Here is a 14,381-nt window from a genome sequence, read left to right as displayed (position 1 = left end):
GAAAAATGCAAGCAAGTCTCAGTGTTATCTTGAAAACAAACAAATGAAAGAATTTGCTCGATGAATTTGATGCTGCAAATAATGTTAATGGGGAGATAAAAAGCAACCTAAAATGCTTACATTGGGTCCAAATTAAAGGTGAATCGAGCTGCAACCTGCTTTCAAATGAAGATGCGGAACACTAACACAATTTTGAAATGAAACATTACAAAATGTAAACAACCTTGATTTGATTGTCTAAACTGCATTCAGTACTTCAAATGAATTAAATATGATTGCCGGCTTCAACAATATCATCACAAATATTCTTAAAAATTTGAGCAAAGTATTACAATCTTGTTTCTCAAAAAGGGACATTTATAATTAAAATAAATATTCGATTTGAAACTTCTCAAGAACTAAATTATCTTCTTCTATTTCAAGAGAAATAGAACTATTTGCAGCCCAGAGAAGCTTATGTTGGGAAAGATTAAGGTGTCTGAGTGGTTTTTGATCTCGCTGTCTGTAATCTCAAAAATAGTGTCATATAGAACAGCAAAAAGGACAAAAATTGAAAATCAATGGGACATGTGAATAGGACATTTTAATAACTTTGAAGTACAATTGTTAAGTCATTAAAATGGTAATCAAGAAGTAATCATATTCTTCTTTTTACTCCCCCCAAATTTTCCTCTATTTCTCATGTATCAGTGTCCTTTGCAGCCAGTGCAACTACTTCGTTCAGTCAACCTTACCATAGTATATCTACATGACTTCATAAATAGTAGGAACCTGTGAATAAGTCTTATTGTCATGATATGTTTAACGAGTTGTGGCAAACTGTTCTGCTTCCACAATGTTCATCTGAAAAAGTTCCAAACTGTAGATATTCCAAGAAAATCACTGAAGCCAATGGAGGACTGAATATCAAAGAGGGAAGCTACCCAAACCAAATATTTCATTACACCTATTATGAGGCTAGCATCTGGCATAGAATTTTGCAGGAACAAAAGAAGAGTCTCAAGGGAATCATACAACATCAAATCCAGGCTTCTGGTATCGATGGCTCCCTTCCATGAAATCCTCTCCGCTCCCTGTAGGTTTATTTGTTCATTCATTCAATGAAAATTAAATGGGTACCTCCTAGGTTTCAGTCACACAGAACTGAAAAAAATTCGAGTGAAGTGCTTTCCCTCATTGAACTTACCTTCTGGTGTAATGAAATGTCAGTAAGCAAATAAGCAGAAAGATAACATATGTAATACACACACACACACACACACACACACACATCTATACAGATATATAAATAAAATAGATGTGTAACATAATATGGCATCATGCAGTGATAAATGTAATTTCATTCTTGCATATGTTATCAGGACTTATTGCTTGAGGTGTGTCACTTGTTTTATTTGCATGTACCATATTTGGTTTGTTTTTTTTTCTGTGCATCCTTCCCACATCCTGGAAGCTTTTTGAAGACCTGAGCCACATCTGTTTTCAGAGTTTGCTCTTTTCACAATGGTTTGCACATTGCAAGTTGTCCAATATATATAGTATTTGCCAAAATGAATCCCATATCTAAAATTCACTGCTTAAAGCTCCACATGAACATATCTTTGTAGTGTTTCTTCTGGCCACATAGCTTATGCAGGTAGAATAAATGTACGTATGTGGGTATGTCTACCTTACATATGATAATTCATCATTTCTGTGGGCATCTGTCTGTAATTTTGGACATTCCTCTGCCTCAAGTTAAACTTTACAATTCATTAAGCTCTGTGACTTGTGAAAGACACTCTATCTCTCTGAATTTTATTTTAATAAATGGAACAATCATAATTCATGTTCCATCAAGTGCTGTCAAATAATATATTAAATGAAGAAAACCACAAGTATAATTTTGGCTCTTATTATTCTCAGAAGTGAGATTTTCAGAGCTTGAGTTGCGAATGTGAGGCTTACAGGTCATATTTGGCTTCTAGATTTGTTTTCCTTGTAATGTTCTTTCCCCTGCTCCCAATTTGACTTGCTTTCTGTAGGCAGGCATTCTCCACGTCTACATAGTCCCAGCTGCATCTATTTCTCACATCTGGCCTCTCTTCACACATGAGGAGGCTGCCTGACCTCCAGGAGGCATCTGTGTTTCTAGCCTTTGGTTAGTCACATGAAGCCATTGTCCTGGAACCCATATCCACATGGTGGTAGACTCAGCACCTAGAAGGAAACGAACCTTGTCCACCACACTGTCCACACCCATGTAAGCCTGTCTAAAGTGACATCAGCTATTATCATTACTGAGATAGGGACCTAAAACAGATGGGATTCTTGGGCTGTTCATTCTCTTCTACAGTGGCAGAACCTGGAATGAATGGATGGATAGATGAACGAATGTCAGAATGAATGAATGAATACATGAACTGAAGGAACAAGATAGGATAACACAGGCCTAAATATCCCTTAGTCTCAGAAAAAAAAAAAAACAACAAAAACTTGAAGCAGCAAAAACCAGGTTCTCTTCCAGACCGGGAGCATAGGCCCATAAAAAATATCTAATACTGTTTGATGATGTTATGAAAAAGTAGAAAACCATGATTAGGTTTTGTTTTTTTTGTGTGTTTTTTTTTGGCCAAGATTCAAAATTGTCAGTCATAAACATTACCTAAAGTCTCTGAGAAAGCTGGGAAGGAGTTTCTCTCTACTTAAGCCACCCTTATAATATATGTCTAAGAATTCCAAATTATTCTAGGGAAAATGATGATATGGATGAGTCTGAATGAATCAAACTGAAATGGCAATTCACTAAAGATTGTTATGAACTTGAACTCCCTAAGAATGCCGGATGCTAAGTAGTACTTTCTGAGGCAGGGACTTTGTTCCTCTTTTTTGTTTGATTCAACAGAACCTGGTAATGATTCTACATAAAATTGGTCTGATTCATCCTAGTTACTCATTTGCTCTGTGCTTTTGTGTGTACATGATTCATCTTCAGGCACATTTCATGCCTGAAAGCTTACTAGAGCAATGGTTAAACTGGCATTATTTCACTCAAATTCTTCTCTCCAGATGTAAAAACTTATACATCTGAAAGAACTATAAGCAAATATGTAAGAACTGGGACCCACACGCAAAGTGACAAGTGACCCAGGGTCTGTCTCCCCAAAGTGATCCCAAGAAACTGGTCCCTGCCTCTACAAAGGATGTAGAGAATACTGGATAAAGCTTCTTGATGAACAGGAATATAAATGCAGGGATAGAGGTGAACTCTTTAAAAGATATATGTGCCAGATCCACCATGGGGAATACTACAGACAGGCCCAGCTTTTTCTGTACAGACTTATAGCCTGAGCTGAAAGAGTTCATCATTGTTTCATGTTCCCAGAGCATTCCATGGGCTCTGCCATTGATACCTCCATCATCGCTCCATTCATACCTCCATCATCACTCCATTCATACCTCCATCATTGCTCTTGAGATATTGTGTGACAGTGAGCAAGTAGCGATGCCCTTCTCTGATTCTGACTTCAATAAAGAATTGACTTCCCCACACCTAGATGTAGTTTCTAGCATGTCATAGGCACTAAGTGGGTTTGTTGAATGCATCAGTAGATTAATGACTAAAGACATAGATAAATTAACACACTTTGGAAAAAATATCCGGAAGGTAAATCAAGGTTTTCTAGGAAGGCTTTCCCATAATGGAATATCTATATCCTAGGTTGTGACCTTTGAAATTAATGGAAGAATTAGGCGAGAAGGGCTAAATACACTATCTCCCAGTTCTTTTCTCATGTTAGTACATCGTTCTAGTTTTACAAATGAGGAATCTGAGATCAAATTGGTCGAGTAACTTTCTCAAAGTCTTCAGATAGTAAATGGTCAAACTAGGATTTGAATGCTGACCTGCGTGAATCCCAAGCTTGTGTTTTCCTTTCAAGACTCCTTTTTTTCCATGACAATGTTTAAGCAGAGACTGAAACACAATCTAAGTAAGAGATGATGGAGAAGCAGTTCCTCCATAGGAAGGTCAGATTATAGCAGTAAGTTCTATGATTATTTGAAGAAGAAAAATATTGCATATTAACCTGTGTTTCTACAAACTTAATATATAACAAAAGACTACAATGATGTGTCTTAAAAAATGATGACTCATTTGCTGGAGAAAGCTTTCAAGTACAAATGGAAAGGATAATATTTAAAATTTTCAGCTCAATGTCTATAAAACGCAGTTATTGATCTTTATTGCTAACGTTTTACTTCATGTTTCTAAGGCCAAAAAGTGTCCTTTGTGATCAACGACAGAAAACAATTTCCACCTTCCATTAAGGTCATTATTGCCCTTTCCCTATGGAAAGCTGGCATCTGTGTTAAAATGCAATTATCTTTCACTTGTAGCAGAGTGCTCAGAAACAATTAATTCTTTCCTTTTAAAGTTCAGCTTTATTGCTTCCTGGAAGAATTCCAGATTTTAACAGATAAACCATCCAGAAATAGGCCAGGACTAAATCATTTAGACTGGAGAGAACTCTACCTGCACCCGCATATCCAAGGGCCTCCAGGAGTGGTCTGTGATGTCATCTCAGCTCGTAACAAGCTAGGTGAATGCTGAGGTTTGAGGGCAACAAAAAGTACTTCTCTACTGGCCTGTGACCAGAAATAGAGTCCTGGACCTCAGTGAGCCAGTGTCATTGTGAAATTTGAGGGAAGATTGCTAAAACACTTTTGATTGCTCCCATGACTACATAAAAGGGAATAAGGTTAGTTATTTCATCAGAGTAGGAAGCAGTGTTTTGAAAGTAAAATGTCCAAATGGGGTCTATGGAATTAGTCTGCTTCCCTTTGCCACTGTGGCCCATGTTGAATTTCATACTAAGGACAATCATTTGAAGACCGAGAGTTGACAGAACATTATTTGTTAAAAGCACTATGTCTGTTTTTGAAATTAGACTCTTTGGAATCAATGGAATTCTTGTCTTTGAAGAAAACCACCTCTTAGAAGGAAGATGCTGCATATGTACTGTCAACTTACTCTATCATTATTACCTAATTATAAAATAACATATTTGAAGTGCATATGTTAATACTATGTCATTTACCTATTACTTTACTGAATTTCATTATCTCAGGGGTTCTCTACATGGCAGCAAACATGGGTGTTAATTTTCTCATTCTCTTTGAATAGCTGAGACTTGCCCCTGCCACAGGGCCTTGGCACTTGCTGCCTCTGCCCATTCTTTTTTTGTTGTTTGTTCGTTTTTTGAGACAGAGTCTTGCTCTGTCACCCAGTCTGGAGTGCAGTGGCACGATCTCGGCTCACTGCAACCTCTGCCTCCTGGGTTCAAGTGATTCTCCTGCCTCAGCCTCCCCAATAGCTGGGATTACAGGCCTGTGCCACCATATCTGGCTAATTTTTGTATTTTTAGTAGAGATGGGGTTTCACCATGTTGACCCAGCTGATCTTGAACTCCTAACCTTGTGATCTGCCGGCCTTGGCTTCCCAAAGTGTTGGGATTACAGGTGTGAGCCACCACGCCTGGCCCTCTGCTCATTCTTTAGTCTGTACATCAAATTATCTCTCTTCAAAAATGCTCTTCTCCCTTATTATTAATATTTCTTTTCAACCTCACCACTCTTCTGTCTCCCTTATGTTTCTCTGTTTATTTTCTTTATTGAAAAATTTAACAGCTGATTCCATTCTGCTTATTCATGTCTTTGCTTGTTTCCTGTTTTCCTTTCTCTCTGGAAAGTAAGATTTGTGAAAGCAGAGATCCAGGCTGCTTTGTTTTTCACAGAATTCTTAGAGTCCAGAGCAGCTCTTGGCTCATATCAGATACTCCATGAATATTTGTTAAATATACTTTTCAAAAAAAAAAAAAAAAAACCCAGGAGGAAAAGGGATTTCTACTCACCTGCACCACTCCTGTACAGGAATCCAAAAAGATACATCCTTTGGGTTCTTTGGATATTTTCTCATCTTTGTAAAAATTCATAATGTAGGAGTTATCTGGCAACTGAGTCAGCTGGAAGTAGCGCTTTTTGAATGACTAAAAGATATAAGGAGATATTCAAATTGTAATGTGCTCTTACTCACAGAAATTAGAATTATTCTAATTCCTTCAGGAGTGCTATATTTCTAGGACATTTTTTTCTAGAGAAGAGCATCCCTACTTCCTCATAAATAAAATATTACATGAAACATAAACTCAATGAAAATGGCTCTTTTCTGTGCTATGACCAGAGGAGGGAGTGTTAAGAAAGGTGACAGAGACAAAGATGAGTCTTGATGTCTCCTTACCCGAACAGTAACGGTGTTGTTCACGGTGCTGTTAAAATTCCCCTTGTAGAGCCAGCCGGACTTGAAAACACCAGTTCCTCCCGCTCCTCCACCCCCCTTGGAAGACGAGTGGGAAGTGGTATCCTGTTGGAAAGGCATATTAGCATGACAGCCATCTTTTGTGGACCCTAGACACTACATTTAAAAAAGAGACTCCTTTTCCTCTCTTTGACTTATCTTAAATAAGCATGTTCAATTTCAGAACAAACGTGATTCATTTTGACTAAAAGCCCTACCACCAACAGCTACTACAACTTACAACAAACCGGTCAGAACTCAAAACTTTTAGTGCAAGACAAACTAATTATCTTCATGTTTTAAACATCTCACTTTCAACTATTTACTTACTTCATCCTTATCAGCATCTTCATGGTCAATCTCAAAGGAATGTGAAGGAAGCTTCTCTGGTTTGTATTCTGCTCTGATATTTAAAAAAAAAAAAAAGCTTCTGATTTATCACTGGAGACGGTTTTCATTTTAAATTGCTCCCCAGGTAACAATAACAACTATGGTGCTGGTATTCTTACAGATTTTTGTAAAATAATGTAATCTTTTGAGTGTCTCATTTCCTTTGGAATTATTAACTTTCCTCTACCATGATATCTTATCTCCTGTATATAAATCTCTATTTTAAAGCATGGAGTTATTAACTAACTAACTATATATGTATATATTTGAGACAGTCTCACTGTCGCCCAGGCTGAAGTGCAGTGGTGTGATCTCAGCTCACTGCAACCTTCACCTCCTGGGTTGAAGCGATTCCCATGCTGCAGCCCCCCCGCCCACCCCCGCCCAGTAGTACCTGGGATTACAGGCATATACCATCATTTTTGTATTTTTTTGTGGAGATGGGGTTTTGTCATGTTGATCAGGCTGGTCTTGAACTCCTGGCCTCAAACTATCATCCCGCTTTGGCCTCCCAAAGTGCTGGGATTATAGGCATGAGCCACTGGCGTTTGGCCTTCTAGTTACATAAACTTACACATATCTTTTTGAGTTAGATGTAGGCAAGCAGGACAATTTGAAAGGTTGGGGTGTTTCTATTTTCCTTCCCCCACATTTGTAGGTGGAATATTAAGTGGTGATATTTTCATTGTGATTTCTGTGTCATCTGTATGTGACATACTCAAGGGTACACAGTGGTCATTGGAAGAGTCCAGCCCTGAAGAACCATGATCCTGAGAACCAGTCTGTACTATGGCCACTAGGCTGTGCTGCTCCCTAACCATGGCCTCCTCAAAAATGTGCACCAAAGGGACTGGTAGCAATTACACTCACTTTGTGCATTTCCATGGTATCCTAGAAATGCCTATTTAAGTTGCAACATCTCTGACCAGAGAAGCAACAGTGTGCATCTGGTTTTATAAATGGTAAAATAAACCATAAATAAGTTTTCTTTGACTTGATTCTATCTCATAACTAATGGTTGAATGGAAACCAGACAATACCATCCAAAGTACCGGCATTTCTTGATGTCTCGCTGTGTGGCCCCTTTACTATATAAAATCCCATATAAAAATTTCATGGGATGTTTTTCTTTTGTAAAGTAAATTTTATTGCGTATGCCTGAGGTTTACAACATGGTGGTATGGGAAGGATACATATAGATAGTAAAATGGTATTGTAGTGAAGCAAATTAACGTAACTATCATCTCAATAGTTACTTTTTTATAATAAGAGCAGTAAAACCTACTGATTTAACCAAAATCACTAACTTTATGATTTCACTAACTTTAGTCCTCCTGTTGTACATTAGCTCTCTAGACTTCATCCTGCACATGTGCTACTTTGCATCAGTTCATCAACTCCTCCCTGTTTCCTCTCACCCCTGGTAACTGTTGGTGAGAATGCAGATTACTACAGGCATTATGGAATGGATATTTCTAAGTAAATTAAAAATGGAACTAGCATATGACCCAGCAATTCCTCTTCTGGTTATATATTTGAAGGAGATAAAGTCGCCAGCTTATAAAGATGTCTGCACTCCCGTCATCATTGCAGCATTATTCATACTAGCCAATATACAGAAACATTCTAAGTGTTTAAAACAAGAATGGATAATGTTTAATATATTAATATATGCCTCTGTGTGTGTGTGTGTGTGTGTGTGTGTGTGTGTCTAGCATTCTCTTTATTCCTCTGTCAATGGACACTTAGGATGTTTCCATATGTGTGTGTGTATACATGTGTGAATATATATGTGTGTGTCTTTGTATTGTATATGTGTGTGAATATATATGTGTGTGCATGTATGTATGAATATATGAGTATCTGTATATATGTGTGTGAATATAGGTACGTGTATGTATATATGTGTGTGAATATGTGTGTGTGTATAGCATTCTCTTTATTCATTCCCCTGTCAATGGACACTTAGGATATTTCCATGTATATGTGTGTGTATGTGTATATGTGTGTGAATATATATGTGTTTGTGTGTATATGTGTGTGAATATATGTGTGTATGTATTTATCTGAATAAAATATATGCATGTGCATGTATATATGTGTGAATATATGTGTGTATGTATATGTGGTATGAATGTGTATGTATGTGAATATATGTGTGTTTGTGTGTGTGAATATATATGTGTGTAGGTATGTGTGTGAATGTTTTTGTATGTATGTGTATGTATATATATGCGTGTATGTGTGTGTGAATATATGTGTATGAATATATGTGTTTGTGTCTGTGTGACTGCCTATGTGTGTATGTATATAATGTGTGTGTGTATAAAATGGAATATTATTCAGCCTTAAAAAGCAGGGATTCTGCCATTTGCCATGATATGGATGGACCTGGAGGGCATTATGCTAAATGAAATAAGCCAGAAGTAGAAAAAAAAAACCTGTAGGGTCTCATTTATATGTGGAATCTTAAAAAAGTCAAATATACAGAGATAATAAAATGGTATTTGTTTTAAGATCATTTATATTGTGTAAAAGCAACCTCTGAATCTGACTATTGAGAAAGAAAAGACCAGAGGCGCATTTAGTATTCACATCACAAATTATTCCCTATGTTGATGGTACTCCAGATAGGAAGGTGAATGATCAGGGCTCTTTAGGCTTAAGTATGCATCAGATTACTATGCTGTGCACTCACATAGGTGTTAAGTAAGGGCTTCCAAATACTCTTACCATGCCTTCATTTTCAGCAGGGAAAGTTAGAGCACAAAAGGAACATTGGCTTCACTGCTAAACTATGAAAAGCCTGAGATCAGAACCATGTTCTCCATTCCTGATAAGAAGCGTTTTTTATTGTGGTAAAATAGACATAACATGGAGATGTATCATTGTAACCACTTTTAAGACATGGCATTAGAAGCCTGCATTTGGGAAAGGTGAATCTTTAATAAGCACATTAAGTAAGATTGCTGCTATTTCTCTCTTCCAAAGGAGGTGATCTTTCCTTCTTGCAGAGCCTTAGAGATAGTCAAGCCTATCAGTGCTGCCTGCACTGATGTTAACTTGTTCTGCCTCTTTTGGTCAGGGTCAACTTTATGGGAGGGCAGAGGAAGCAGCAGAAGACATAGAGTTCTTTTAGGATCACTGGGAAATTCTTGATACCACACCAAAAATATTCCTTTTTCTCCTTAATACCGTCTAACATGCTCCAAACAAGAAGCAGTCTCTCTCACCATTTAATTTGACTGGCAAAAATAAAGCCTGTAAATACAACCCTTCCCTCTCTCCCCCTCCTGTGAGAGGTGACATGTTGCCTGAGATTCAGAGGAAGGTTCCAATGGTTGATTACAGAGCAATTGCTCGAGGTACCTTGTCTGCAGAGAATAGAAGAAGAGTGTTCCACGATTCTTAAAATGATGGCACAGCAGTAAAGAAAGAACAGAGGAAACATCCCAAGTGAATGAAAAAGAGTGAATGGGGAAAACTAAGGAAGAGGCAACAAAGACAAACTTGAATGTGGAATGTCAACATTTGGCCCCGTGCTAGTCATTTCCCATCAGTTTCATTTGACCTTGATGCAATGGCATTTGTTTCTGAACCTCCTATTCTGTCCTCTTTGGCCAGCATGGCTTATCCTTACTTCCAAAAGAATAATTTTGTAGGCATTTGTTCTCAATAACTGTGGATCACAATACAGGCGAGGCGTCTCATTAATGCCAATTTCTGCAAGATACTTATAAACAAGGAGGAGAGAAAGCCTTTCAAACTAGTAACAATGTAAAAACAAAAAAGTGAAGAAACAAAGTAAGGTTCTCATGAATTTCAACTTAAAAGGCTAAATGCTTGCAAAAGTTGTTTTTCACAAATCTCCCAATTGAGAAGTGGAAATAATGACTGAGATAGCCTATACATTTCACAAAAGTTTCACAAAAGCCCATAGATTTAGTGACTTATGACCAACTCAGCTCAGAATGCTGCAGAAGTATCTGTCACTGGAGGATGGCTAAACAAACTGCAGTAGATCCACACACAGGAATGTTACTCAGAAAAGAAAAGAAGCTACTGACACGTGCAACAACATGGACATCACTCAGAAGCATTGTGCTGAGTAAAAAAAGCTAGAAACGGCCGGGCGCGGTGGCTCAAGCCTGTAATCCCAGCACTTTGGGAGGCCGAGACGGGCGGATCACGAGGTCAGGAGATCGAGACCATCCTGGCTAACACGGTGAAACCCCGTCTCTACTAAAAATACAAAAACTAGCCGGGCGAGGTGGCGGGCGCCTGTAGTCCCAGCTACTCGGGAGCCTGAGGCAGGAGAATGGAGTAAACCCGGGAGGCGGAGCTTGCAGTGAGCTGAGATCTGGCCACTGCACTCCAGTCCGGGCGACAGAGCGAGACTCCGCCTCAAAAAAAAAAAAAAAAAAAAAAAAGCTAGAAACAAGAACACACATGGTATGATTCCACAGTTATGAAAATCAGAGCACTGATTGTCTCTTGGGGGAGAGAAAAGGAGAGGTGAGGGTTAACCAGGGAAGGCAGGGAAGGGTGGCAGTTAACTCTTTGGGGTGATAACATTGTTCTGTTATCTCAACAGAGGTTTGAGTCGCATAGGTGTACTGTGGTCAAAAGTTATCAAACGGTTCACCTACAATTTGCACATTTTCTTGTATATACATTTTATATCAAAAGAGAAAAAATGAACTGCAGACATCTATAGCTGCATTTAAAGGTGTGCATTTCGAAGAGTTTAGAGAGGCAGTGTGTTAATGCTTTAAATTCCACTTTAAAATGACCAAAAAATAAAACAAACTGATAGATCTCTAGAAGGATGTATGGATGTATGTATGGATGGCAGGTTGTGTAATAAAACAAATATAGCAAAATATAAAGATACATTCTAGATGGTGGGAATGGTGGGATTCATTGTACACCAATCTTTTAACTTTTTCCTAGGTTTAAAATTTGCAAAAAACTTTTAAAGTGATGTGTGAAAATTTTGAAAGTGTTGAAATTGTATACATAGAGTGACCAAAAATGATGTCTTCTAAACTGACTTTTTAAAATAGTAAATAAAAAATTGTACAACAGATACATATAAGCTATTCTCAAAGTAAACATTGAGTAAAAATTTCTCAATGATTTGTCCCTGATATTTTTGAAGAATAGATGATTTAGAAAAGAGAGAAGAGAGCTTCAGACAAATGATTGGAAATGTTTTAAGGAATTTCCTAAATGTCATATTTAACACTATATTACAACTTATGACATCCCCATACTCTTTCTTTAATGAAATAAAACTTTATTTAAATATCTACTTTAAGTATTAATGATTCAAAAATAACTCAGAAGATATGAGACAGAGAATACCAATGAAGTCAATAGCAAAACTCAGAAGATATGAGACAGAAAATACCAATGAAGTCAATAGCAAAACTCAGCCAACCCCAGTAGTCCCTAGCCATATCCATGCTGATCTTAATCTTCATTTTAAAAATCTGTGCAGACCAGAGAGTGTCAATTTAAGTCAGATCTGGGGCTAGGGTTATAGTGCATGTAAGCGTGCCACTTCATTGGTGGCTTTTCTTAATTCTGAGTTTGCTTAATCAAATTCAATGTGCATATTGAGAGCCATCTTAATTCTTGGGGGCCATTCTCCTTTGCCATTCGACATTCCAGTTTCCAGATATTACCTGGCATCCAGAAGAGCTGCCATAATGTCAACCGCATATCAGAAAATAAGTTCCTGAACCAAGGAAGTTTGCATTCTAGGGGACTAGAGAGTCAATCATGAATTAAGCACAAATAAGATAATTTCTCTGAGTGAAAATGGTTGTTAAGAAAATCAAGGCTGGGTACAGCAGCTCACGGCTGTAATCCCAGCACTTTGGGAGACTGAAGCTGGTGGGTCACATGGGGTCAGGAGTTAAAGACTGGCCTGGCCAACATAGTGAAACCCTGTCTCCACTAAAAACACAAAAAAATTAGCCAGGCATGGTGGCCCACACCTGTAATCCCAGCTACTTGGGAGGCTGAGGCAGGAGGATCCTTTGAACCCGGGAGGTGGAGGTTGCAGTGAGCTGAGATTGTGCTGCCACTGCATTCCAGCCTGGGGACAAAGTGAGACCCTATCTAAAAAAAAAAAAAAAAAAAGAAAGAGAAAGAAAGAAAAAAATATCAAGGAGGAGAAAGAGAAGAGCGAAGAGTGATCCTTGTGGAAATGGCAAAGGCCAAGTGTAGAAAGACTCTTCAAGGATGGCCTTTCTTGGGAGGTAACATTTAAACTGAGGAGGAGAAGCAGCTGGTTGTGTGATGACCTAGGAGAAAATACCCTGGCAGAGGGAGCTGCAAGAGTACAGGTTCTGAGGAGGGGCCAAGGATGGAGCATCCAGGAAGGAAGGCTGTAGGGGCTGGAAACAGTGCAGGAGGGAGGGCTGCGGGAGGGAGGCCTGTCCAATGCCCCTGGGCAGGGAAGGCAGACAGTGCTTGGATCATTGCTGAGGCTTGAGGGCTACTGAAGATTCTTATTTCCCAATCCAGTTTTTAAAAATCCACAAGGCACAGCCTCCTGCCTTTCAAGAGCCATCTTCACGCTCAGTCAGATGTCTGTGGGGCTACTATGCAGTGACTTTTCTCTTTCAAAGCTCATGAAAAGATCAGCACCTGTGGCTATTGACTTTAAAATTCTTCCCCCAGGACCACTGTGTGATCTCTAAGAGTCTCGGGGATCCCAAGATAAAGGGCTTATCCCAGACCTTACCCTTTGGTGTTTGCATCCAACATTGGTAGTAACTGTAGGCAGCCTCATTTCTCTTTTCTCCACCCAAATGACCTGGATTGCCCAGTGTGGGGATGCCTGAGTGCCCCATCAGTTAAAATTTCCTCTCAGTTTGGGGTATTTTCCCTCTCAGTTTCCTAGTTTCTGCTATAAAATGGGGATAACAGTTCCTGTTCCATAGGGTTATGAGTATTAAATGAGATAATGCATGTATGACACCCAGCACATTCTGGCTCACTGTAGACACTCAAGAAAATTCTCTTTTATTAAAAAAAAAATCTTCTATTTCAGCCCAGCTAAGCTGGTCACACTTTATTTGATCTTTAGTCACAATTTATACTCTTATGAATTTTTCTTCCTTAACATCTTCTTTCTATCAAATCGACCATGGCAAAAATTTGTAATATGTCACACATCTCTGTATTTTACCCAGTGGATTAACGAAATCAGTGGCATCATATATTTTTATGCTGCTTTTTTCTTCTGGGATCTCCAAGTTCAGTGGTGATTTCTATTGCTAGTGTGTAAAGGCTTACATTTTCCATTCTAGCCTGAAATCATCTATCTCTTCAGTATCTTCCTATGGACCCTTGCTTAAAAATAAAAAAAGTGAAAATCTTAAGGGTCAATAATACACATTTAAATTTAAAGAATAAATTTCACCTATTTTTTTGCTTTTCTATAATTGCACATTTTCATTTTGCAGTCTCAGCAACTCATAAAAAGAAATAAGCAATTTAAATTGGTAGCAGACATAGGAGAATTCTTCTAATCCAGGAGGTATGAAAATGATTTACTTCTATTAGCCTCAGAAGACCCAAGTAAATTGTCTGTTTCTATTACTGACCTAAATACAGGTAGTCTTTAGAGGGGAATGCTTAG

General features: G+C 38.3%; 1 protein-coding gene and 1 long non-coding RNA gene across 6 annotated transcripts in view; one reads left to right on the top strand and one right to left on the bottom strand.

Moving 5' to 3' along the window:
- DOCK10 (dedicator of cytokinesis 10) overlaps nucleotides 1-14,381 on the bottom strand; it is a 286,919-nt gene that overhangs the window by 122,958 nt on the left and 149,580 nt on the right. For all 4 annotated transcript variants that reach the window (XM_033230043.1, XM_033230041.1, XM_033230042.1 and 1 more), the window contains exons 5-7: nucleotides 6,665-6,737; nucleotides 6,278-6,400; nucleotides 5,892-6,026 (exon numbers count right to left, since the gene is read on the bottom strand). In XM_033230043.1, coding sequence (XP_033085934.1) covers nucleotides 5,892-6,026; nucleotides 6,278-6,400; nucleotides 6,665-6,737 — 331 coding nt within the window. The remainder of the gene's footprint in view (nucleotides 1-5,891; nucleotides 6,027-6,277; nucleotides 6,401-6,664; nucleotides 6,738-14,381) is intronic.
- The window catches only part of LOC117094446, a 340,510-nt gene that overhangs the window by 294,789 nt on the left and 31,340 nt on the right, over nucleotides 1-14,381 (top strand). The gene's annotated exons all lie outside the window — the stretch shown is intronic.

Source organism: Trachypithecus francoisi, unplaced genomic scaffold (assembly GCF_009764315.1).
Source record: "Trachypithecus francoisi isolate TF-2019V2 unplaced genomic scaffold, Tfra_2.0 Lachesis_group13, whole genome shotgun sequence".
In the NCBI taxonomy this organism is placed as follows: domain Eukaryota; kingdom Metazoa; phylum Chordata; class Mammalia; order Primates; family Cercopithecidae; genus Trachypithecus; species Trachypithecus francoisi.
This window is presented reverse-complemented; position numbering and strand designations above follow the sequence as displayed.